General features: G+C 50.2%; 2 protein-coding genes and 1 pseudogene across 2 annotated transcripts; 1 reads left to right on the forward strand and 2 right to left on the reverse strand.

Moving 5' to 3' along the window:
- Nucleotides 1-4,885: 4,885 nt before the first annotated feature.
- Nucleotides 4,886-5,816, forward strand: LOC136374792 (olfactory receptor 14J1-like; annotated as a pseudogene).
- A 9,406-nt stretch (nt 5,817-15,222) lies between these two features.
- Nucleotides 15,223-15,973, reverse strand: LOC136374793 (zinc finger protein 239-like). The gene is given in 4 exon segments (XM_066340189.1): nt 15,223-15,496; nt 15,499-15,616; nt 15,618-15,755; nt 15,758-15,973. Coding segments are annotated over 4 exon segments (705 nt in total). The 3' UTR covers nt 15,223-15,263.
- Nucleotides 15,974-20,208: 4,235 nt separating this feature from the next.
- On the reverse strand, nt 20,209-21,141 carry LOC136374795 (olfactory receptor 14I1-like). Its single transcript, XM_066340191.1, has one exon. It carries the CDS (start codon nt 21,139-21,141, stop codon nt 20,209-20,211), a length of 933 nt encoding a protein of 310 aa, XP_066196288.1.
- Between the last annotated feature and the right edge of the window lie 3,418 nt (nt 21,142-24,559).

Consider the following 24,559-nt stretch of genomic DNA (forward strand, 5'->3'; position numbering starts at 1 on the left):
GTGTCAAAAATGGGAGTTTCTCACATTTTATTCGTTTCAGGATGGTCAAGAGACCTGCGCTCAGAGGCAGTCCCAGCCATGCCATGGGAACATCCAAGGACACCTTGGGCTGCAAAGGCACCCATCTGTCACAGGCACCAACGGGGGCTCCACGGTGACATCCCAGGAGTCCCCAGGCAGCTGAAGAGCCGGGATGTCCCAGACACTCACAGGGCTTCCTGTCATGGGCAGAGTCGAAGCTTCAGGCCAAAGCTTCATTTCTTCATTGCAGAAATTCCTGATAAGTCATGAGGTGGAGAAATGACACCCAACAGTCATCATGGATCCTCAAACCCCTCCAGGAGACCTAAAATTCTAAGTTTCCATCTAAAAGAGAAGACTGGGAGAAGCTGGATCCAATCCCAGCGCTAGACTTGGTCAAAGGTTTATATGTAAAAGACTGGAGAGCTAGAACTGAAACAAAATGCAATTTGTTACAGAGGAGTAAAGGTGGAATACCAGATATATTTCTATACAAACAGCTGTGATTGATTCTGATCACGATTAGGCATATATATTTACACCACGGAGTAAATTTAGAAGAAAGAGTGATTTACTCCACAGTATAGGAGCTGTAACAATTTTTAGAATATAATGCTCTAGGAAGCAATTCTGAAGTAAACAGGGCCTTGCTAAATTTTTTGTGCCCATTCCAGGCAGAGCCACCTGCTCCAGCAGGAACTGCCTTTCCTGTGCCAGGACCAGGGCAGATCCCGCTGCAGGAAAAGCCCCAGGCCAGCCCCAGCACAGTGAAGGGCTCGGGCACAAGGGCAGAGTGCCGTGCTGGGAGCTGTGCCAGGGAGAGCCTGAGGCACCAAAGGCCCCTTGGCAGCAGCAGCTGCTCCCAGGCCATGGCCAGAAGCCTCCCTTGGCCACCCGGCCTGGTGGCCACCACTGCAGAGCTGCTGCTTCAGGGCTCATTTGTGCCTGGGCTCTGCCCCAGCCCACAGAGTGTCACCTCAGCCCTGACTCTGGCACAGCCGCTGTGCCTGAGCCCTGCAGAGCCTAAAGGTCACCTGTGCCCCCCTGGCTCTGGCAGCCCCTGGGGCAGGGGGAAAGGCCAGAGAAGGGGCTGGCTTTGGCTGCTGGATGTGGGCTCCAGCAGAGACAAGGAGGAGTCAAGGGAGTGGATGGAGCCCAGTGAGCAGCCCCTTGTCCCCATGCAATCCTGGGATGGTTTGGATGGGAAGAGCTCTGCAGGGCTCATCTCCTCCAAACCCCCGCCATGAGCAGGGACATCTTTCGCCAGATCAGGTTGTTCAGAGCCCTGTCCCAGCTGGACTGGAATGTTTCCAGGGATGGGGCATTGACCATCTCCCTGGGAAATTGTCCTGGTGGATCACCAGCCTCATCATCACAAATTTCCTCCTTATCTCTCCTCATCTGAACCTCCCTTCCTTTAGTTTAAACCCACCACCCTCTGTCCTGTTGAGACAGGCCCTACTCAAACCTTTGTCCACCATTGCATTCCCAATGAGCCGGGTTTCCATGGCAATTGGCAGGACAGGTGAGCCAGGTGTGGTGTCCCAGGGAGGGCTGCCATGGAAACAGTGGCCAGCACTGCCCCTTTCTGTCTGCCTGAGCTGCCTTTGGCCCTGGCAGTGGCGTTTGCTGCTGGTTCCGCGGCACCTGAGCAGCCAGCGTGGCACAGGGCAGGTGGCCATGGCACAGCCCCCAGCAAGGGATCCCCTCTGCCTCTGGCCACTGACACCAGCCCTGAGCAAGGGGCCCAGGCAGTGGGCTCAGGCCACTGGCCATGGCCACAGCCCCTTGCCATGGCCCAGGGCAGCTTGGGGTGATGATCCAGCCTCACTCCTGGCCCAGCCCAGGCCTGCAGTGCCCTTCCCCACAGCCTGTCTGCACAGAAGCACTTCCAGGGCTCTCTGCATTTCCCTTGCCCTCACTCTGGCCTCACTCACACACCTCCCAACAACCCACCTGCAGCTTGGAGCTGCAAGGAGTTCAAAGCTTGTCTGTCCTTCAGGAGTTGGTCTAATTCTGCCTTCAGCCAACTCTGGATTTGTGTTTATTGCAGAACTTCCTGTGTGTCTAAATCATTCCTTGCATGGTTCTGCCTTGGGGAAGGGGAATGTCCTTGTTTCCCCATTGATCTTGGCACACAGTTGCGCATATTGTCCAAAACTGAAGAGTTTTAGATGGCTAACAACTGAAGAAAACTCCTCGTTTCCTGATTGCAGCGAGTTCTGCAAGTAAAGCAGGTCCCAGGTGAGTGAGGGGAGACAAGATGGGGTTGAGGACTGAGAAGCATGGTTGTCCACACTGGATCTGATCTCAAGGCACAGTTTCTCTTACTTGGCCAGACCACCTTGGTAGAGACACTGCAATCACCACTTTTGTAATGAAAACAGAAATAAAATATGCCCTTGAAAATAGAAATACAGTATTCTTAGAAATTCTTTGAAATATTTCTCCATAACTCAAAGAATAAAGACTTCCTAATGAACTGCAGCAGACCAGAAGGAAATCAAGGCACAGCCATTGTTTGTCAGGACATTTTTGGTCCTAATTAGACCCATGGTGCATTTGGTGCTGAGCCCTGGAAGCTCAGGGCCTGAGAGGAGATCGCACAAACCTTTCCAGGACTCCAAGTCAGAGGAAAACCAAGAAGTGTCTCAAAGCTTTACTGGGACCCACTGTGGTCCATCCCCAACACAGGCCCCTCATGGAGACTTTGGAGGAGAGAACTGGAGTCCAGGATGGCACAGAAACCTCTCATTGACTCAGTGGCACAGAGAAGTACTTAATTTACCCTGAGTACCTTGAAGCTTTGAATAGCCCCACTGAGTGTTTTTACTACCTGGGAATCTCAAGAGACTCATTAAAGCAGATAATTGGAAGCCATGATTCCATGAACCTCTTACACTCTGAGCCAAAAAAAGGTTCTCTATTAAACCTTGAGTAAGCTGAAGGATTAATGAGACACACAGAGTGTTTTTACTGACTACGAATCCCAAGGGACTTGTTAAAGTAGATAATAATCATGGGGCCATCATTTCGCAAACCTCTCATAGAGTCACTTATCAAATGGAAACACCAAGTTCCTTTCAAATAACTGAAGTACACTGAAGTATTAATGAGCCCCACTGAGTGTTGTTACTGACAAAGCCTCTCAAGGGACTAATTAAAGCAGATAATTGGAGGCCAGGACTGCAGAGACCTCTCAGAGACTCCAAGACAAAAGTAAAACCCAAAGTCCTTTGAAGAACCTGCAGTCCCTGGGAGCATTAAGGAGCCCCCCAGGGCCATTCCTGACCAAGGCTCCCCAGGGACTCCTTCCAGCACATCCTTGAGGCCACTGCCATGGGAGGGGGATGCTGAGGGCAGGACAAGGGGCTGACAGTGCCCAGCCTTGCTGGGGCTGTGCCAGGAGGCCCCAGGGCCTCAGGACAAGGTGTCTCCTCACAGCCCTTGGTGGCACAGAGGCTGCTGTGCCCCAGGACACCAGGACTTGGCTTCTCTTTGTCCCCACCTGTCATCACTGCCTGCAGTTCTCTGCTCTGCCTGGGCCTGGGGACACTTTCTCTGTCATGTCCCTCAGTGGGATCCATTAAAACTTCAGGAAACTTTGGAGTTGGATTCTGACTTGTAGTTCTTCAGAACTTTCTTCATCTCCCTCTGAGGGACTGATGTTCAGGGCCTCAGCACAAGCCCCGAGAGGCTCATTAAAGTCCTTGTGCTGTGTCTGTGCTGCTGAGCTGGGCTGGGCTCCTGGCACAGAGGCAGCTCCTGGCAACCAAGAAGAGCTTAAAAACACATTTCTCTTGCTGAGCAGCTCTTCTCCCAGCCCAGCAGGGCTGGGGCACTGCCTGCAGCCAGCCCGGGCACAGCACACAGGCACAGAGAGCTTCAATCACTCAGGGCTGGGAAGGGGCTGAGAAGTGACTGCGGGAGAATCACTGCCAGCCCTTGGCACAGGAACCTCTGGCTGCAGGACAATGCAGCTGCAGCTCCTGCAGTGATCTCCTACAGCTGGAACATGCCAATGCCTACAGACTCTGTGAGTACATTCTCTGATTGTGTCTTGTGTGGAGCAGCCAGGGGTGCCCAGGGCTGTCCTGCAGAGCAGGGTCCTGCAGCCCAGGGCGCTGTGCTGGGGCAGGGACTCTGCTGCCTGCCAGGGACAGCTCTCAGCCAGCCCTGGGGGCTGCTCCCAGCACTGGGGGACAGGATCTGGGTGGAAGGAGACAGCTGGTCAGGCTTGGAAGTGTTCTCCTTGTGTGGTGAGGATGCTGCGATTTTCAGAACTGCTCCTCACATGACATATAACTGCAGAACATTTCTAAGTAGATTATCCAGGCATCACAGCGAGGCAGGGTCTGCATTAAAAGTGAAAATTATGGGTTTTTAATCTACTGCTCTGTGTTGACTGGATGGGAAATTGCATATAGACATTAATCTCCAGTTCAGGGTTGGAAAAATATAACAATTTTCTCTCAGACCTTACTAAACCATGCAGTAACAGAAATCAGCAGAGAGGCCCTTGCAGGCAGCATCAGTATTGGTTTTCCAGCGTCTTCAGGGTTGCTGTGACGTTGCCATCAGAGCCTGCAGAGCCAGAGCTGCCCCTGGGCAGTGCCTGAGCTGGGAGGGGTCTGCAGGGCAGAGCTGAGCCCCCAGGGCTGGGCTGGGCTCTGGCAGCACTGGCAGGGCCCAGCCCTGGGCACAGGGAAGCAGCTGCAGGCAGGGACAGCTCCAGGCAGCAGAGCCCTGGGCAGGCAGTGGGGGGAAAGTGCCACCAAGCTGTGCTGGGATATTGAAAGTCCTCTCCAAACTGAACTATTCCATGATTACTGTTTTTACAGATTCCCATGCCATGACACTCTAAATGTCCAACAGCAGCTCCATCAGCCACTTCCTCCTGCTGGCACTGGCAGACAGGCGGCAGCTGCAGCTCCTGCACTTCTGCCTCTTCCTGGGCATCTCCCTGGCTGCCCTCCTGGGCAACGGCCTCGTCATCGCTGCCGTCGCCTGCGGCCACCACCTGCACAGCCCCATGTTCTTCTTCCTGCTCAACCTGGCCCTCAGCGACCTGGGCTCCATCTGCACCACTGTCCCCAAAGCCATGCACAATTCCCTCTGGGACACCAGGAACATCTCCTATGCAGGATGTGCTGCACAGCTCTTTTTCTCTGTATTCTTCATTGGAGCAGAGTTTTCCCTCCTGACCATCATGTGCTACGACCGCTACGTGTCCATCTGCAAACCCCTGCACTACGGGACCCTCCTGGGCAGCAGAGCTTGTGCCCACATGGCAGCAGCTGCCTGGGCCAGTGCCTTTCTCAATGCTCTCATGCACACAGCCAATACATTTTCCCTGCCCCTGTGCCATGGCAATGCCCTGGGCCAGTTCTTCTGTGAAATACCCCAGATCCTCAAGCTCTCCTGCTCCAAATCCTACTTGAGGGAAGTTGGGTTTCTTGTTTTAGTATTTCTTTGGTATTTGGCTGTTTTGTGTTCATTGTTTTCTCCTATGTGCAGATCTTCAGGGCTGTGCTGAGGATCCCCTCTGAGCAGGGACGGCACAAAGCCTTTTCCACCTGCCTCCCTCACCTGGCCGTGGTCTCCCTGTTCCTCAGCACTGCAGTGTTTGCCTACCTGAAGCCCCCCTCCATCTCCTCCCCATCTTGGATCTGGCCCTGTCAGTTCTGTACTCGGTGGTTCCTCCAGCCCTGAACCCCCTCATCTACAGCCTGAGGAACCAGGAACTCAAGGCTGCGGTGTGTACACTGATCACTGGATGGTTTCGGAAACATTAAACTGCTGCCCAATTTTGGAAATCCCTCGAAATAAAAGTCATCTTTGATACTTCTTGTTGGTCTGGCAGTGTGGTTTCTTATTTGTTTTATATCTTTCATCTTATCCTTTAAGAAATGTCGTTGTTTATGCGTTTTTTGTTTAGGGTAAATTTGGGAGGAAATTTTGAATGGGTTTTTTGGGAGGGAAAACTTAAATGTTTCTTTTTTTTAGTTGGTATTGGAAAATAATTTTTTTGGCTACACTTGGAGAAAACCATTCATTTGACAAGCAAAGTTTTTAGAAGAATATGCTATGAATATTATTAAATGAAATAATAAAAATTTTTGCTGTTTTGAAGAGAGATGGCAAAATTGATACTTTTTGTCTGGAGTTGATTTAGTTCTTTTAGGTTTGTTTTGGTTTTTTTTTTTTTTTTTTGTGGTGCTGGAAAATGTTGAGATTCAGGCCAGATGGGCTTCGGGGGTAAGATTTTTGTGGGTTTTATTGTTTTTTTAGTTTAGAATAGATTTTCATAGTTTCACAAAAAATGAAAAAAAAAAAAAAAAACAAAAATGTAGCTTGGGAAGTTTTCATTTGTTTTAGTCAGGAAGATTAATTAAAAAGAAAAGAAACCCTTTTTTTTTTTTTTCCTGTTGTTGGTGCATTTGATGAAATTACATAGGTTTAAGGAAAACAATAAGAATGCAGAAGAGTGAGTACTGTTTTTGAAAATAAACTGCACATTTCTTTTTTGTTTGGGTTTTTTTTTTTTTTTTTTTTGCTTTTAGAAATAGTTTTAAAGGTACAGAACACATAGCACATACTGAACAAATTATTGGGGATCCAAGTGTTTGAGTAATTTTTGTACATCTTATTCCTTTTTTTTATACTTTTACCTTACTTAAACTAATAGAATTTTTACATACATTATATATGATCATATCTATATAAAACCAATATATAGTTATATGCAGATAATGGTAGTGACATTTAATAAAAAGTGATATTTACAAATGGTTTTTACTTAGCAATCCGATTTTTTTGAGGTACACATTGTGGGTTTGGTGTTTTGGGTTTTTTTTTTTTTTTTTGCATTATTTATTATGTATAATTTCGTTTTTGAGTAAAGACAATTTTATGGATAGGTTTGGTTGTATTTGAGGCAGAACTGATTGAAAGAGATTTTATAATAATTTTTTAATATGTATTACAGGGATTTTATTTACTATATGCAGGAGTTCAGACTGTGCAGGGTTTGTTTTTTTGGTGGAACTTTGGGTGTTAATTCATATGGTGGTTTTTGTTAGGTGTTGCTTTTAATTTTTGAAAGATTTTTATTTAATGTTTTTAAAGGAGTTTTTAAGTGTTTATTGTATTTTTTATTTTCCCGGCAGCTGACGTATGGTAGAGGATATGGTATATTTATTTAATGTTATGTTCCGTAGACCAGGTGTTGGTAAGGCCATTTTTGAAATGAGTTTTATTGTTTGATTTAATTTTTAGGGGTATTATGGTTTTTGTTTTTTTGTTTTTTTTTTTTTTTTTTCTTTTCTTTTTAAGGCTTAGAATGGTATTGCGGGCTGTAGCATGAGGTACAGGAAAGGTTTTTAGTTATTTTACTGTGGTTTTTATTATTGTGAGTATACAGTGTTTATTTGGTGTGTTTGGGGCAGTGTAATATAATTAATTTGCTCGGGGTTTTTATATTCATTTTTGGATTATTTTTACTATACTACAGGAGCTTTATTTGCTTGGCTTGTTTGATTGTAGTACATTTGTAATAGTTATGGATAACCTGAGAAATCCTGTTTTTGGTTAGATTTATTTTTTTGGTTTTGTGTTTATTTATAGGTGGTATTTTTGCTTTGATGACTTGAGGCATCATGAATTTCTTGAGTTAGGAATTACATTTTTGTGTTGCTAATTTAAATTTGTTTCTATTTATTTTTGTAGTTTGATTTATTTGTTCATTGCTTTGGTGCTCTTTATTAGTTTTATTATTGAGAATATGGGAATTTATATGTTGGATTTCTATACGTAGTTTTTTTTTTTTTTTGGAAGCAATGTTTTTATTTATTAGCAGCTTAGATTAGGGGTTTTTTTCGCTGCTAGTTGGGATTATTTACTTTTTGATTTTTTTTTTTAGAATATTGGCTAAATTCTATGAATTAGTGTAGAGGTACAGCTTTGGCTAGCTTTATTTTTAAAGTTTAGAGTTAATTAAACAGCTTTGAGCTTAGTAAGTTGGCTTGATATCTTATTTTTTTGTAGCTTGTGCCATTTGTTGTGTTGGATTTTTCACAGCTGTTTTTTACTATTTGGATTGTTTTTATGTTATGTCAGGAATTGTCAGTGAAAAGAGCACAGTGTGGGTTTTTTGCTGGTCATTGGTTGTACAGAAGAGCTTTTTTAGTACATGTTATTTGGTTTTAGGGTTTTTTTTATTTATGAGACTAAAGTTTTTTCTTTTAGGTTAACTTGTAATTATTTTTAAATTTCAGGGTGATTTAGTTCTGTAATACGGGTGCGCTGTGTGATGAGAGTAATTTATTTACTTTATGTGGCATTGGTGATATGGTGGGTAGAGGGAAATTTGCTTTAAATATTTACGTTAGCACTGGTAGCTGGGGTGCTAGGAGGAATTGTGCTTTAGTGTTCATTATTTTTGAAGCAGTTTGGATGTTTTTATAGGCTGCTAAAATTTCCCTCCCTGTTGGAGTGTGGTTGGTTTTAGACTTTTTGTAGTTTTGACTTCAGAATTTTAGTGGCTGGCTTTGAGCCTCCCCAGGCATTTTTTGTTCAAGGTCTTAGGGCAGACTCTGGCTCCTGGCTGTGGAGTAGAGTATGTTTTTTCATTTGGGTTTGTTTTGATTTGGCTAAGGGCTGTGGTGTGAGCAATTTTTTTGTTTGATTTGGGCAAAGGTGTGTTGCTGTTAAGGGTTTTATTAGAAAGTGGTTTTTTTTTGTGGGTAACCAGGTAGAGAGGGTTTACAATTTGGTTGTTCTTAGGAATGTGTATTTTTTAAAAGCTTATGGTGCTTAGGAAAGCTTGTGGGGGTTTATTGTTGGTTGGTGGAGACATTGCTGTGATTTTGTTGAGGACATTAGTGGGAATTTGACCCTGTCTATTTTTTTACTGAATTTTTAGAAACTGGATTTTTTGAGCAGGTTTTTTAACTTTGTGGTTTTTTTTTTTTTTTTTTTCTGATAGCAAAATTAGTATTTAGAAGGATCTGGATGATATTTTTTTTTTTAATACTTTAGCTGAAGTGTTTTTTTACATAATGATGTTATTGCTGTACTGCAGATGTTTTGGAGGCTTGGTTTGGTTTGGTTTGTTTTTTTTTTTAAATGTAGTTTGGATCAGTTTCTGGTAGATGGTAGGGCTGTGCTTTTATTTTTGGGGCAGTTGGTTTTAAGTGTACTGCACACCCCTTTACATGAAGGCAAACTGAGGCCTGCATTTTGCAGCCAGAGGAATGGAGAAAAATGGATTGGCAATGTTAATAGTGGCATACTACTTTGCTGTTTTGGACTTGAGCTTCTATTGGAGTTTTACCGTGTCTGGTACAGCAGCACTCAGTGGTGGAGTTACTTTATTTAAGGCCTGATAGTCTACATTTAGTTTTTGGGGTTTTTTTTTCAGATTTGCAGACAGGTGCAAATCTATCTCTTCCTCCAGGAGGCTTCTTTGCCTCAGCTAGCTAGACTAACTGAAAGGAACAAAAAGACCACTCTCTGGCCACTGTTTGTGCATCTGATGAACACACACAGTCCTCAAGGAAGAAGAGAAAAATGCAGAGGAGTGAACACTGTTTTTCAAAACAAACTGCGTGCTTCTTCTTTCTCTGCTTCACTCTCAGAACCAGACTTAAAAGCAGGAAACACACAACTCACACAGAACAGATGACTGGGGATAGAAGCATGATAGTCACCCTGGGACAGTGGCACTTTCCCTGTGGCCACAGACTGTGTCAGTGATGGGCTGTGCTCTTGGTGGCTTTAAAGGAACTCAAGGATCTCCCAGCCAAGTTTTGTGCAGAGATGCCCCTTTTGTTCCCTTCTCTGCAGCTGCAGCAGCAATGTCTGTGTGCAGAGCTGGGGCAGCTCAGGGCTGGCACAGCAGCTGTGGCCAGGAGCAGCAGCCCTTGGTGTTGGCAGTGCTGCTCCCGTGGCCCTGCCCCGCTGCCCTCCTGGCCCTGGTGTTGCTGTAGGGCCTGAGTGCTCTCGGGGCCGGGCACAGGGCTGGGGGTGGCAGTGCCGGGGCTGCAGCAGGGACAGGCCATGGGCACTGCTGGGGCAGCGCTGACGCCTCAGGGCAGGGCCTGGGGGCTCCAGCCTCCTTGCCCAGGCTCTCTCCAGAACACGCCCAGGCCAATGCCCAGCACAGAAAAGCCCCGTGAGCAGCCCCAGGCTGGCCGTGGGCAGGCTGGGGGCAAACAGCATGGCTGGGGCTCTGCAAGGTCCCTGGGGGAGACGGGAAGGAGCAGCAGAGCAGGGCCTGATCCATCCCCACTGCGCTGGACACCCCAGGGCAGCGTCTCAGAGCGTCCTCATGCCCCTGCCAACAACATCCCCCCTCTGCAGCCCTGGCCTCTCCCCCAGCTCACACAGGGGCCCCATCCTTGCAGGCACAGACACGGCAGCACTGCCTCAGGAGCCCCTGTTTGCACTGCCCAGAGCAGGCCTGAGCACTCCCATGGTGTTGGTGTGGGGAGATGAACCTGAGGGAGCACAAATGCCATCAGCCCCTGGGGCCAGGAAGGGCTGGGGGACAGGAGGGAAACCACTCAGCTTTGTCATGGCCTCTGAAGTCAGCCAGAGAGTTTCTTCCCATCAGCTGTGAATTTCCTGTGCCACTGCAGTCAATGCTGCTCAGAGCCAGAGCTGCCTGGCAGCCACCCCTAAACTGCCGTCACCATTTCTTTTGCTCCACCATGGCTTTATCTACTCTTCTGGCTGCAAGTTTCTTTGTATTGCCCACCCCTGTTCCCTCCTCTGCAAACAGCCCATCCCTGTTGGCCCTTTCCTCTCTGGCCCCACTGCCCATTGCAGTTCCTGAGTTGGCACCATGGGAATGTCTCTTGGGGAGCAGGATCATCCTCCAAGTGCTTCAGGAATTGTCTGCAGGCTCCTGCAGTGCCTGGTGCTGCTCCTTGCCAGAGGCACCACAGCCCAGGGGGGCACATCTGGGCTGCTGTGTCTGGCTGTGGGGCTCCCTGCTCTGGGCCATGAGGAGGAGCTGCAGAGGCTCTGCAGGACTGACAGGATGGGCTTTGGGGCTGTGAGGAGAAGCTGAGGGACCTGGGCTGCTGCACCTTCTGCAGAGGAGGCCCAGGCCTCATCCTGCAACTGCTGCAAGGGTGGTTTCAGAGAATCACAGAATCAGAAAGGTTAGAAAAGACATCAGAGATCAGCAAGTCCAACCTGTGCCCTGACACTGCCTTGTCTCCCCTGAGCCTCCTCTTCTCCAGGATAAACAACCCCAGCTCCCTCAGACCCTCCTCACAGGACTTGTGTTCCAGACCCCTCCCCAGCCTTGTTGCCCTTCTCGGGACATGCTTCAGCCCCTCCAAGTCCTTCTAGAAATTGGGGGGCCCAGAACTGGACACAGCACTGGAGGTGCTGCCCAACCAGTGCTGAGCACAGGGGAAGAATCACTGCCCTTCTCCTGGTGGCCACACGGTTCCTGATCCAGGCCAGGTGCCATTGGCCTTCTTGGCCACCTGGGCACACTGCTGCCTCATGTCCAGCCTGCTGTCCAGCAGTCCCCCAGGTCCCTTTCTGCCTGGCTGCCCTCCAGCCACTCTGTCCCCAGCCTGTGGCTGCAGGGGTGGTTGTGGCCAAAGTGCAGGACCCTGGCCCTTGGACTTGTTAAACCTCACACTGGTTGATTTGGGCCCTGGATCCAGCCTGTCCAGGGCCCTGTGCAGAGCCCTCCTGCCCTCCAGCACATCCACACTCACACCCAGCTTGGTGTCATCTGCAGTTTGTTAATGGTGGACTCGATCCCCTCCACCAGATCGTCCATGAAGATATTAAACAGGACTGGACCCAACACACATCCCTGGGGGACACGGCCAGAGACTGGACACCAGCTGGATGCAGCACCATCCCCAGCACTCTCTGGGCCCAGGCTCCAGCCAGTTCTTCATTCTTCCACCAAAGAGGGAACCTGCCCAAGCCGTGGGCTGCAGCTTTTCCAGGCAATGCTGTGCCTCACGGTGTCAAAGGCTTTGCTGAAGTCCAGGTAGACACATCCACAGCCTTTCCCACATCCACCAGGTGGGTCACCCAGGCTATAAAAGGTGGGTCAGGCAGGACCTGCCCCTCCTAAACCCACACTGGCTGGGTCTGATCCACACAGGGATCCCTGTGATGGCACCCAAGGGGATCTGTTCCATTCCCTTGTCAGGCACCCAGGTCAGGCTGACAGGCCTGGAGTTCCCCAGATGCTCCTGCCAGCCCTTCATGGGGATGAGCTCACATTGGCCCCTCCAGTCCTCTGGGAGCTCCCCAGTGAGCCAGGACTGATGAGAAATGATGGAGAGCAGCTGGGAGAACTCATCCCCCAGCTCCCTCATCCCCCTAGGATGGATCTCCATCTGATCCCATACACCTGAGGGCATCTGAGTGGCTCAGCAGGTCACCAAGTGCTTCCTCCTGGATTACAGGGGCTGTTCTGCTCCCTGTGCCCAGTCACCAGCTCAGGAGGCCACTTGTCCTGAGGACAACCTGTCTTAATGTTGAAAACAGAGGCAAAGAAGGTGTTCAGTACCTCAGCCTCCTCATCATCTTTAGTTACTGTATTCCTCCCTGCATTCAATAAGAGCGGAGGTTGTCCTTGGCTGTCTTTTTGCCATTAATGTATTTCTAAAAACATTTTTATTATTCATCACATAAGTGGCTAGATTAAGTTTACTTGGGCTTTCACATCTGTAATTTTCTTTCTCAGGATCTAATGATATCCTTAGAATTTTCCTGGGCAGCCTTCCCCTCTATCCAAAGCTGGTGCACACTCTTTTTTGCCCTGAGTTCCTGCAAAAGCTCCCTGCCCCTCCAGGTCAGTCATTCTACTTGTCAGCTCATCATAGGCACAGCCCTGTGTCTTCAGGATTTCTTTCTTGAAGTACATCAGTTCTTCCTGGACCTCTTTGTTGAAGGGCTCCTTCCCTTCAAACAATCAGTATCTGATTCAGTAATCTCCAAATCAACACCCTGAACAGGCCCAAGTCTGCCCTCTGGAAGTCCAGTGTAGAAGTTCTGTTGATGCCCCCTCCTTGTGAAACTGAATATTGAAAACTCGATTATTCCATGGTCGCTGTAGCCCAGATGGCCCCGAGCACCACATCCCCCAGCAGCCCTTCTCTGTTTGAGAACAGCAGCAGACAGAGCTTCCCTTGGCAGCGGGAAGAGAAGGAAACCTCCCCAAAGTGCAGCTGGGAAGGCTCAGCCTGGAGCTGAGCACAAAGGCCAGCCCCTGCCAGGGCAGAATTTTGGTGCAGGAGGTGTCCCAGCGTGAGGCTGGGCCATGGCCTGGCTCTGTGTGCCAGGAGCCGGCAGCGCTGGGTGCAGGGAGCCCAGGGAGGGCACAGCAATGCTGGGCTGACAAATGCTGGGGGGACAGCGAGATGGGCGTGTGCAGCCGGCCAGGGCACAGCAGCAGCACGCCCAGGGGGCACAGCCTGCAGGACACATGGCCAAGGGCTGGGCAGGGCTGGCAGGGCCACAGGCACCCAGGCCTTTGTCCCCTGGGCTCTGCCAGCGCCTCGGGAGGCCCCACTGAAGGAACTTTCCTTCCAGGGGCTGCACTTGGCTCCTCCCTGGCCCCTCCCTGAGCAGGCTGGCAGGGCTGGCAGCTTGATGCCATTTGTCCTTGCTGCCATCCCAGTGCCCCAGCAAGAGCCCCGAGCCCCCCGGGAGGGACAGGCCCTGCTGTCCCAGGCCTGGGCTCAGGGCTTGGCCTTTCTGCTCCCTCCAGCCAGCCCAGGCCTGCCTCAGCATTGCAGTTCCTGCTGCTGTGCCCCAAGCCGGCTCGGCTGCTGCTGGAAAGGGACTTGAGGTACCTCGATCCCCTCTGAGTGGGCACATGGGAGAAAACAACAAACTTCTCAGGAGATTGGAGAAATTTTATTTGCAAACTTTACAGAATGAGGTACATGGGAAACCTTAAAGCAACATGGAATTACAGTAAATCACTTCAAAAAGCACTGATGGAACAAACTCTAACCTGTCCCACTTCATGTTCTCTGGATTTTGAGAAGAGGAAGTCAGGAGAAGAGAGAGAGGGAGAGAGAGATCCACAGTCATGGCCTTGGATCCAGCGCCATCTCAGCTGCTGGGAGCTCCGGGGCTGTGAGACATGTCAATGTCACAGCCATGTCACAGCCTCACCTGCTCTGGTCCCTCTCCCAGGTGGGGTTTTTGGGGTGCCAGGGGCTTGGCTGGGGCTTTGGGGCTGGAGAAGAGGCTGCAGTGGCTGAGGCATGGGCAGTGACCACCCCACCTACACAGAACTTGTCCTGGCCCCCAAACACACCCTGGAGATGTCTGGGGCCATTCATCATTTCTCTGCTCTCCAGCCCTGAGGCAATGGACTCTGGCTGCAGCTCTGAGTTGGTGCCCAAGGCAACCTACCCCTGGCAATGAGGCTGCATGGAGCTGCTGTCAGGAACTCCCTCGAGAGAGCCCCAAAACTGCCTCAGAAACATGAGACACCCCAAAATATCTTCAGTAACCTTGGAATATCCAAATCTCCCTCAGTAACAGGTACCCCCTTTTTTCATCATTCCCAGACTTTGGCAGTCTCATTCCAGATGCCACCCACCTCCCCAATCCTAACCCAAACCCATCTAACCCAGGCTGGTATCAAGGCCCCTTCCCAAGCCCTATTTCCCCCATTTCACAGCCCTCAAACCCCCCTCCCACCCGTCCTGCTTCACCCAATGCCCATCTCACCCCTCCTGATTTGCATCCCACTTTGCCCAATCCTCTTCCAACCTCATCCCACCCTGAGAGGTTGTGAATCAAGTAATTTTAGGGTGGGATTGAGTAGTCTTCAGTGCCATTGCAGTGGTTGTGAGGTGACAGATCAAACCCTCTTGTCTCTTTGAGAACCAAGACATGGAGAAAATTACATCAAATACCCCCCAAAGCCCCAGATGCTCACAAGTATTTCCCTGAATCCCAGATTCTCCACAGAACACTGAAAAAGTAGTCTTGAGATGCCTTAGATGAGTTTATTGATTTTTACCCCGATTTTGTCTAATTTTAAAAGTTTCAAATGTATCAAAAGAATATAAGGGACCACCAAAAGAAAAGACCACCAGCCCAGTGTCTTCCCAATATGGATCACTAGGAATGTGGGTCACCAGGTTCGCTGCCCAACGTGGGCCCACCAATGAGGGACGATATTGGAGCCAGTGCACGAAGCTCTTCCCACAGTCAGAGCACTCACAGGGATTCCCTTACCGGTGCTTCCATTGGTGTTGGGTCAAGTGAGAGCTCTGGGTGAAGCTCTTCCCACACTGGAGACACTTATAGGGCCTCTCCCCAGTGTGGATGCGCTGGTGGGTGATGAGGTGGGAGTTGTGCTTGAAGCCCTTCCTGCAGTCAGGGCAGTGGAAGGGCCTCTCCTCTGTGTGAATGCGCTGGTGCATGAGAAGATCTGAGCTGGTCTGAAACCTCTTCCCCACAGGGAACACTCATAGGGCCTCTCCCTGGTGTGAATCATTTGGTGGGTGATCAGTTTGGACCTCTGGTTGAAGCCCTTCCCACATTCCCCACACTTGTATGGCCTTTCCTCAGCGTGGATGCTTCTGGTGGCGGATCAGGCTGGAGCACTGGCTGAAGCTCTTCCCACATTGCTCACACTCGTAGGGCCGTTCCCCGGTGTGGATCCACTGGTGGCGAGTCAAGTCAGCGCTGTCTCTACAGCCCTTCCCACATTCTCCACACTTGCATAGGGCCTCTCCCGAGTGTGGATCTTCTGGTGGCGGTTTAGGAGGGAGTTTTTGCTAAAGCTTTTCCCACACTCCAAGAACTTGTGGGGCTTCTTGCCATCATGAAGCTGCTCATGGACCACCAGCTCCGAGCCCTGGTTGAAGCTCTCTCCAACTCCCCAGTAAAAGGTGGGTCTTTTTTCCTCAGGGCACTCTGGGATAGGTTTGGAGCCCATTCTCCTGTGGAACTCCAGGGATTTTTCTCCCTGTTGAAATCTTGTGCCACCAAGTTGCTCAAAACAGCCTCTTCCATGAGATTCTGCTGCAGGGATTTGTCCTCCCTGGTCTCTGTCCTCAGCTCCTTGTCTGGGGGAGGAAGGACAAGTAGAAGATGGGATTTGCCCTCCATGCCAGAGGGAAGGAAGGGGAAGTCAAAGTCTCAGTTCATCCCTGGCAGGACGGCGTTGACAGTGGGGTTGTCCTGCACCTGGGGGCTATGGTGGGTTTGGAGATGGAGCAGGAGAGAAGGACAAAGGGGCACTGACTTCCTCCTCACCTGCCTGGCTGTACCGGGCATCTTCCTCTTTCCAAGGTGGTATAGATGGGTCTGGTCTTCCTCTGGGAATCCAGTGGAAACAGGCTGCATTTGGTGTGTTAAATCTCAGATTATATTCAGATAGGAATGCTTGGCTCCTCCCTCTGACTGGAGAATCTCCCAATAGGATGATGTAATTTTATTGGTCATGCAGTGAGACTCAATTGTCCATTAGCAGAAGATATCATCCTGGAGGGAGGATGGGTTGTGGAAGAGATAAAGAACACTGCCCCACCTGGTTTTAACTGCTGGCCCATTAACAGAAGATATTCCCTCAGAGTTATGAGAAATGGGTCACGGTACAGTTCTCCCTTGGGATCTCTGGGCCGTTTGTTTTCAAACTGACAAACTGGAGAGAAGTGGGACCCCACTGAGACCTGCTTTGGGCATGTTCCAGTGACTGGTCTGTACTGTGGGCAACTGGGCATGACTGGGAGCATGCTGGAGAGACTGGCATTATACTGGGAATGACTGGGATTATACTATGGGACTCTGGGATAATTTGGAACACACTGGATGAAAGTGGGAGCAACTGGGAGTGAGTGGGACCATGCTAGGGGAAAATTAGAAAGCCCAACCCCCACAGCAGGGGGACCCGCATCCTCCCACCCTCTGCCGCAGCTTTGCCAGCACTGGGACCCCCAAAAACACCTTCCAGGAACTCCCTGATGTCCCCCGGGGCATTTGTGTCACGGCTTTGGATCCCTGCAACCCCAAATACCCTCCGCCAAAAATCCCCAAACCCAGGGACCCCCCGGGATATTTGGGGCAAGCTCCCCCTCCCCAGGCACCTGCGGGATCAGGGCCGATGTTCCCAGGGGGCTGCGGGTTCAGGGAGTGCTGGAGCCAGCCCGGTCCCTCCTCTGCTCTTCTTCCTCCCATGTCTTGCTGCTGCTCCGCATCTTCCTCTCTCCCTCTTCCTTGTCCTCCCCATTCCCCGGACATCTCACTGGCTCACGGAAGGAGCGGGGGTGGAGCTGGGACAAGTCAGAATGCAGCTGGGACAGGGGGAGGGTGTGCCTTGAAATGGCATCACTGGGAGTGACTGGTTTGTACTGGGATCATACAATGACTGGGACTGTACTGGGTTTGTACTGACATCAGACTGGGATCATACTGGGAGCAGCTGGGCCCATGCCAAGGGAGAATGTGATCACACTGAGGGAGACTGAGATCATTCTCTATTCATACTGGGAGTGAGAAGCCTGCATGGGGCAACTGGGACAATGTTGGGGCAAGTTGGGATATACTGGGAGGGACTGGATTATGCTAAGGGTGACCAGGAGCAGTTGGGAGACTCTGGGATCATGCTAGGAGCAACTGGGTGGAACTGGTAGTGACGGGGTGCATGCTGGGGATGACTGAGATCATACTGGCAGTGAGTGTGACTACACTGAGGCTGTGAGGGAGTTGTTGTAAAAAATGGGATCATCTTGGAAGGAACTGGGAAGGATTGGGAGGGACTAGGAACATGCTGGAAGGAACTGGGGTACACTGGGAGAGACTGGCACTGACTGGAACAAAAGTGAGGGTGAAAGGGAGCAAATGGAACCTTGTGGGGTGCATCTGGTTCATACTGGCAGTGACTGGGACCACACTGGGCTCATCTTTGGATCATATTGGGAGTGACTGAACTGATACTGGGCATACCTGAGAGCGACTGGGAACATACCCTGCACATCATTGCCCATAATGGGGGTACCTGAGAGTGACTGGGAGCATGCTGGGAGCAAATGGCATCATACTGGGACTGACTGGGCAGATCTAGCTGGAGGCAACAGGGAGTGACTGGAAGGAACTAGGATTATACAGGGACCATACTGGGAGTGCTGGCATCCGACTAGAATCATACTGGAGGTTACTGGACTCATATTGGCGTTGAAAGGGAGCAACTGGGATCACACTGGGCTACTGGGAGCAAGCTCTCCATGATTTCATGAGGCCCTGCAGTGTCACAATGGACCCTTGGTTACTGGAGGCCTTGCTGTGTCACCATGGACTTCTGGTTTTATGAGCCTTCATGTTGTCAACAGCAGCCTCTTTGGTTGTCCAGGGTCACCATGGATCCTTTGTTCCATCAGATTTCTCAGTGTCACCATGGACGTCTCAGCTCTGTGAAGCTCTGCTGTGTCACAATGACTCCTTGGTTCAATGAGGCCTTTCTCTGTCACAATGGACTTTTGGTTCCATGAGTTTCCACAGTGTCACAATGGTCTCCTTGGATCTGCAGCATCACAGTGGACCATCAGTTCCATGGGACCCCGCTGTGTCAAAATGGATTTTGGTTCCATGCAGCCCCACAGTGTCCAAATGTCCCCTTGGCTCCCTCAGAGTCTGCAGTGTCAAAATGGACCCTTTGTTCCATCAGGTTCACAGTGTCACAGTTGACTCCTTGGGTCTGTGAGGCCACAGTGTTACCAAGTCTCCAAAATATCAAAATAAGACTCCTTAAAACTAAACTGGTGTTTAAGAGGGAATCTTTTATTCAGGGCTGAGGTCCAGCAGAGGGTAATACCAAACTGTATGTGGACACGTGATTCTAAAAGTGTGTTGCTTATGTACATTTGCTAAGTGTGTATAAAAATTAATATATTTCCATAAAACCCACTTGTCATTTAAAAAAATGGAAGAGGAGGAATTAATAAAAATGCATATTGTAAAGCTCGAATTTTGAAAAATAAAATGAATGCTATATGTATAATGTGGGAAGGTTTTTCTAGTTTCTTTTTAAAAGCATTTAGAAATGGTGATGCAATGAATATATATTATTTTGGGAGGGGTGTACCATAGTGTTAAAAAAAACCCCTGTTGTTGTAACATCTAAACCAGCCAAACCTGAAGATAGAGAGGGTCCTCCCACATTCCTGAATTATCCAGGTGAAGATAATGGTGAACCAAATATCCAGGAAGGAATTTTTTGATCTTCTGTTATCAGAAAATGGGACATGAGACAACCAAGAGGCATCACCAAGAACAAAGAGTAACAAAATGATAAATGATAAAAATGGGTCAGGTTTTGGGGCTTGAAACTAGGAGGGCATCTGAACTCAAAGGAATGTTTGAATAATGCATTGAAGTCTACTGAATATGTAACATACCGATCCTTTTTAACTGGTGTTTTGAAAGGGCAGAGTGTCTTTGATGGCTGCATGCCAGGGAACCCTGGCAGAGATCCTTTGCTTTATTTCTGTTCTTAATTGATGTGGTTTTTTTGGTTGGTTGGTTGTTTTTTGGTGTTTGTTTTTATTTTTTTTTTCTTTTTAAACCTATATATTTTTTTAAGAAAGTGAACCTTGTTATTCACATGCAGAGAGCCTGGGCAAGGAGGCTGGAGCCCCCAGGCCCTGCCCTGAGGCGTCAGCGCTGCCCCAGCAGTGCCCATGGCCTGTCCCTGCTGCAGCCCCGGCACTGCCACCCCCAGCCCTGTGCCCGGCCCCGAGAGCACTCAGGCCCTACAGCAACACCAGGGCCAGGAGGGCAGCGGGGCAGGGCCACGGGAGCAGCACTGCCAACACCAAGGGCTGCTGCTCCTGGCCACAGCTGCTGTGCCAGCCCTGATCTGCCCCCAGCTCTGCACACAGACATTGCTGCTGCAGCTGCAGAGAAGGGAACAAATGGGGGATCTCTGCACAAACTTGGCTGGGAGATCCTTGAGTTCCTTAAAGCCACCAAGAGTGCAGCTGCCTCATTGAAACCGTTCATGGGCAACAGGGACGATGTGGAGAAACAAAAATAGAAATGGCACAAACACATGACAGTTAATTGTGGACAAGAAATAAAGGAGTAAAACAATGAAAAATAACCTCAAAAATAAAACCAAGAACTATCAAAGATGACTTTTAGTACTTGTGATTTGCAAACACTAGGCAGCAATTTTCAATGATCTGAAAACATTCCAGTAATCAGTGTCCACACTGCAGCCTTGAGCTCCTGGTTCCTCAGGCTGTAGATGAGAGGGTTCAGGGCTGGAGGCACCACCGAGTACAGAACTGACAGGGCCAGATCCAGGGATGGGGAGGAGATGGACAGGGGTTTCAGGTAGGCAATTGTACCAGTGACTGTGAACAAGGAAACAACAGCCAGGTGAGGGAGGCAGGTGGAAAAGGCTTTGTGCCGTCCCTGCTCAGAGGGGATCCTCAGCACAGCCCTGAAGATCTGCACATAGGAGAAAACAATGAACACAAAACAGCCAAGTCCTAAAGAGTCACTAAGAGCAATGGGCCCAAGTTCCCTGAAAATAGATTCGGAGCAGGAGAGTTTGAGGATGTGTGGGATTTCACAGAAGAACTGGCCCAGGGCATTGCCATGGCACAGGGGCAGGGAAAATGTATTGGCTGTGTGCATGAGAGCATTGAGAAAGGCACTGGCCCAGGCAGCTGCTGCCATGTGGGCACAAGCTCTGCTGCCCAGGAGGGTCCCGTAGTGCAGGGGTTTGCAGATGGACACGTAGCGGTCGTAGCACATGATGGTCAGGAGGGAAAACTCTGCTGAGATGAAGAGCATGAAGAAAAAGAGCTGTGCAGCACATCCTGTGTAGGAGATGTCCCTGGTGTCCCAGAGGGAATTGTGCATGGCTTTGGGGACAGTGGTGCAGATGGAGCCCAGGTCGCTGAGGGCCAGGTTGAGCAGGAAGAAGAACATGGGGCTGTGCAGGTGGTGGCCGCAGGCGACAGCGCTGATGACGAGGCCGTTGCCCAGGAGGGCAGCCAGGGAGATGCCCAGGAAGAGGCAGAAGTGCAGGAGCTGCAGCTGCCGCCTGTCTGCCAGTGCCAGCAGGAGGAAGTGGCTGATGGAGCTGCTGTTGGACATTTCCTCACTGCGGCCATGGAGTCCTGTTGAAGGAGGAGACAGGGACAAGTCAGTGCAGACTTTGTTGACAAAGAGCAAAGAGAGAGGGGAGACTGTCCCCTGACAGGGACGAGTCAGTAGATGACCAAGCCCCTTCTCCCAGCCCTGCCCCTGCTCCTCTGTGGCACCCAGTTTTTCTTTTCTCTGAGCCCTTCCTTCAGCCCCGTGCCTGGAGCTCTGCTGGGATCTGGAGCCGTGGCTGTGATGAGCAGGGGCTCTGCCCATGGACACCGAGGGTTCAGCTCTTCTCTGCAGCAGTGGGGTCATGGGAATGGGGACAGGGGCCAGTCCTGGGGTTGGACTTCATCAGCCCAAACTGCTGCTGAGGCAGAGGAGCTTGGCAGCATCTCCTGCCCCAGGGCTAAGGAACAGGAATGGCTAAAGGCAGTTTGAGATGGTTTCCTGCTGTGCCCAGGGAGATTAGAGAGATCTGTGCAGTGCAAGAGCTTTGGCTGTACACAGTGAAGGGTGAGGGGAGCTCCTCTGTCACTCCATCTGTCCCCAGTTTCTCTTTCCGAGATCAAGAGCAGTCACTGTGTTCCCCTGAAATTCAGCCTGACACAGTTGAGAACAGAGAGAGCGACACCAGATGAAAATGGCACAGCCATACTCAGAGTCTGAGCCCCAAACCTAGCCCAGGAAACCTCTCTCCCCCAGTGTCCCCAGGAGGCAGCTCACTGTTTGGATGGCATTCCGAAGACACACCAGAAGTCCTGTCCATGGCACTGCCGGAGGAGAGTTGGCTCATTCCCAGCCTCCAGCCTGCCCTAAGCTGCTCCCCAGGGCAGAGGGAGCTGGGACACGCCATTTGTGGCGTATTGTCATGGTGATCTGTGAAAAAATAGTTTGGTTTGGATAGGACTTTCAATATCCCAGCACAGCTTGGTGGCACTTTCCCCCCACTGCCTGCCCAGGGCTCTGCTGCCTGGAGCTGTCCCTGCCTGCAGCTGCTTCCCTGTGCCCAGGGCTGGGCCCTGCCAGTGCTGCCAGAGCCCAGCCCAGCCCTGGGGGCTCAGCTCTGCCCTGCAGACCCCTCCCAGCTCAGGCACTGCCCAGGGGCAGCTCTGGCTCTGCAGGCTCTGATGGCAATGTCACAACAACCCTGAGGAGGCAGGAAAACTGACACTGATGCTGCCTGCAAGGGATCCTGTGCTGATTTCTGCCATTGAATGGCTTAGTAAGATCTGAGAGAAAATTATTTGGTTCTTTTTTTCGCAAACTGACCTAAAAGATGAATATATATGTTCAATTGACCATCCAGGCAATCTACAGCAGTGTATTAAAAAAGCATGATTTTCCCTTTTACGCAGCCTCTCCCTTGCTGTGCTCCTTGTATAATCTACTTGGAAATTTTCTGGAGTTAAATGTCATGCTGGGAGCATTCCTGAAACAATGCAGCATCATCACCACACAAGGGAACACTTCCAAGCCTTACCAGCTGTCTCCTTCCACCCAGATCTTGTCCCCCAGTGCTGGGAGCAGCCCCCAGGGCTGGCTGAGAGCTGTCCCTGGCAGGCAGCAGAGTCCCTGCCCCAGCACAGCGCCCTGGGCTGCAGGACCCTGCTCTGCAGGACAGCCCTGGGCACCCCTGGCTGCTCCACACAAGACACAATCAGAGAATGTACTCACAGAGTCTGTAGGCATTGGCATGTTCCAGCTGTAGGAGATCACTGCAGGAGCTGCAGCTGCATTGTCCTGCAGCCAGAGGTTCCTGTGCCAAGGGCTGGCAGTGATTCTCCCGCAGTCACTTCTCAGCCCCTTCCCAGCCCTGAGTGATTGAAGCTCTCTGTGCCTGTGTGCTGTGCCCGGGCTGGCTGCAGGCAGTGCCCCAGCCCTGCTGGGCTGGGAGAAGAGCTGCTCAGCAAGAGAAATGTGTTTTTAAGCTCTTCTTGGTTGCCAGGAGCTGCCTCTGTGCCAGGAGCCCAGCCCAGCTCAGCAGCACAGACACAGCACAAGGACTTTAATGAGCCTCTCGGGGCTTGTGCTGAGGCCCTGAACATCAGTCCCTCAGAGGGAGATGAAGAAACCTCTCAAGAGCTCCAAGTCAGAATCCAACTCCAAAGTTTCCTGAAGTTTTAATGGGTCCCACTGAGGGACAGGACAGAGAAAGTGTCCCCAGGCCCCAGGCAGAGCAGAGAACTGCAGGCAGTGATGACAGGTGGGGACAAAGAGAAGCCAAGTCCTGGTGTCCTGGGGCACAGCAGCCTCTGTGCCACCAAGGGCTGTGAGGAGACACCTTGTCCTGAGGCCCTGGGGCCTCCTGGCACAGCCCCAGCAAGGCTGGGCACTGTCAGCCCCTTGTCCTGCCCTCAGCATCCCCCTCCCATGGCAGTGGCCTCAAGGATGTGCTGGAAGGAGTCCCTGGGGAGCCTTGGTCAGGAATGGCCCTGGGGGGCTCCTTAATGCTCCCAGGGACTGCAGGTTCTTCAAAGGACTTAGGTTTTACTTTTGCCTTGGAGTCTCTGAGAGGTCTCTGCAATCCTGGCCTCCAATTATCTGCTTTAATTAGTCCCTTGAGAGGCTTTGTCAGTAACAACACTCAGTGGGGCTCATTAATGCTTCAGGGTACTTCAGTTATTTTAAAGGAACTTGGTGTTTCCTCTTTAAGAGTGACTCTATGAGAGGTTTGTGAATTCATGGCCCCTATGAATGTAATCTACTTTAACAAGTCCCTTGAGATTCCTAGTCAGTAAAAATACTCTGTGTGTCTCATTAAATACTACAGGCTGACCAAGATGTATTAAAGAACTTTTTTTTTTACACTGAGTGTAATAGTTTCAGGCAATCATGGCCTCCAATTATCTGCTTTAATGAGTCCCCTGAGATTCTCAGCCAGTAACAACACTCAGTGGGGCTATCCAATGCTTCAAGGTACTCAAGATTTTAAAGGTACTTTGGAATTTCCTTCCCACACTGAGTCTCTGCAAGGTTTTTGTGTAATCCTGGACTCCAGTTCTCTCCTCCAAGGACACCATGAGGGGCCTGTGTTGGGGATGGACCTATTAATACTTCCAGACATTTTGAGTGTTCCTTTGACTAGGACTCCTGGAAAGGTTTGTGCAATCTCCTCTCAGGCCCTGAGGTTCCAGGGCTCAGCACCAAATGCACCACGGGGCTCATGAGGATAAGGCAAGTCCTGAAAAACCATGGCTGTGCCTTGATTTCCCTCTGGTCTAATGCAGTTAATTAATTTTTTTTTCATAGATTTATGGAGAAATACTTCAAAGGGCTTCTAAGAAATCCACATTCCTATTTTAATAATGTGTTTTATTTTTGTTTTCATTACAGAAGAAGTGATTGCAGAGTCTCTCCCAAGGTAGTCCGGCAAGCTCAGAGAAGCTGTGCCTTGCGATCTGACCTGGTATAGACAACCCTGCTC

Source organism: Sylvia atricapilla, unplaced genomic scaffold (assembly GCF_009819655.1).
Source record: "Sylvia atricapilla isolate bSylAtr1 unplaced genomic scaffold, bSylAtr1.pri scaffold_130_arrow_ctg1, whole genome shotgun sequence".
Classification (NCBI taxonomy): Eukaryota; Metazoa; Chordata; class Aves; order Passeriformes; family Sylviidae; genus Sylvia; species Sylvia atricapilla.

What these genes read in the sequence shown, in the direction of transcription:
- LOC136374795 (XM_066340191.1), bottom strand. Translation starts at nt 21,141, where the DNA reads ATGTCCAACAGCAGCTCCATCAGCCACTTCCTCCTGCTGGCACTGGCA.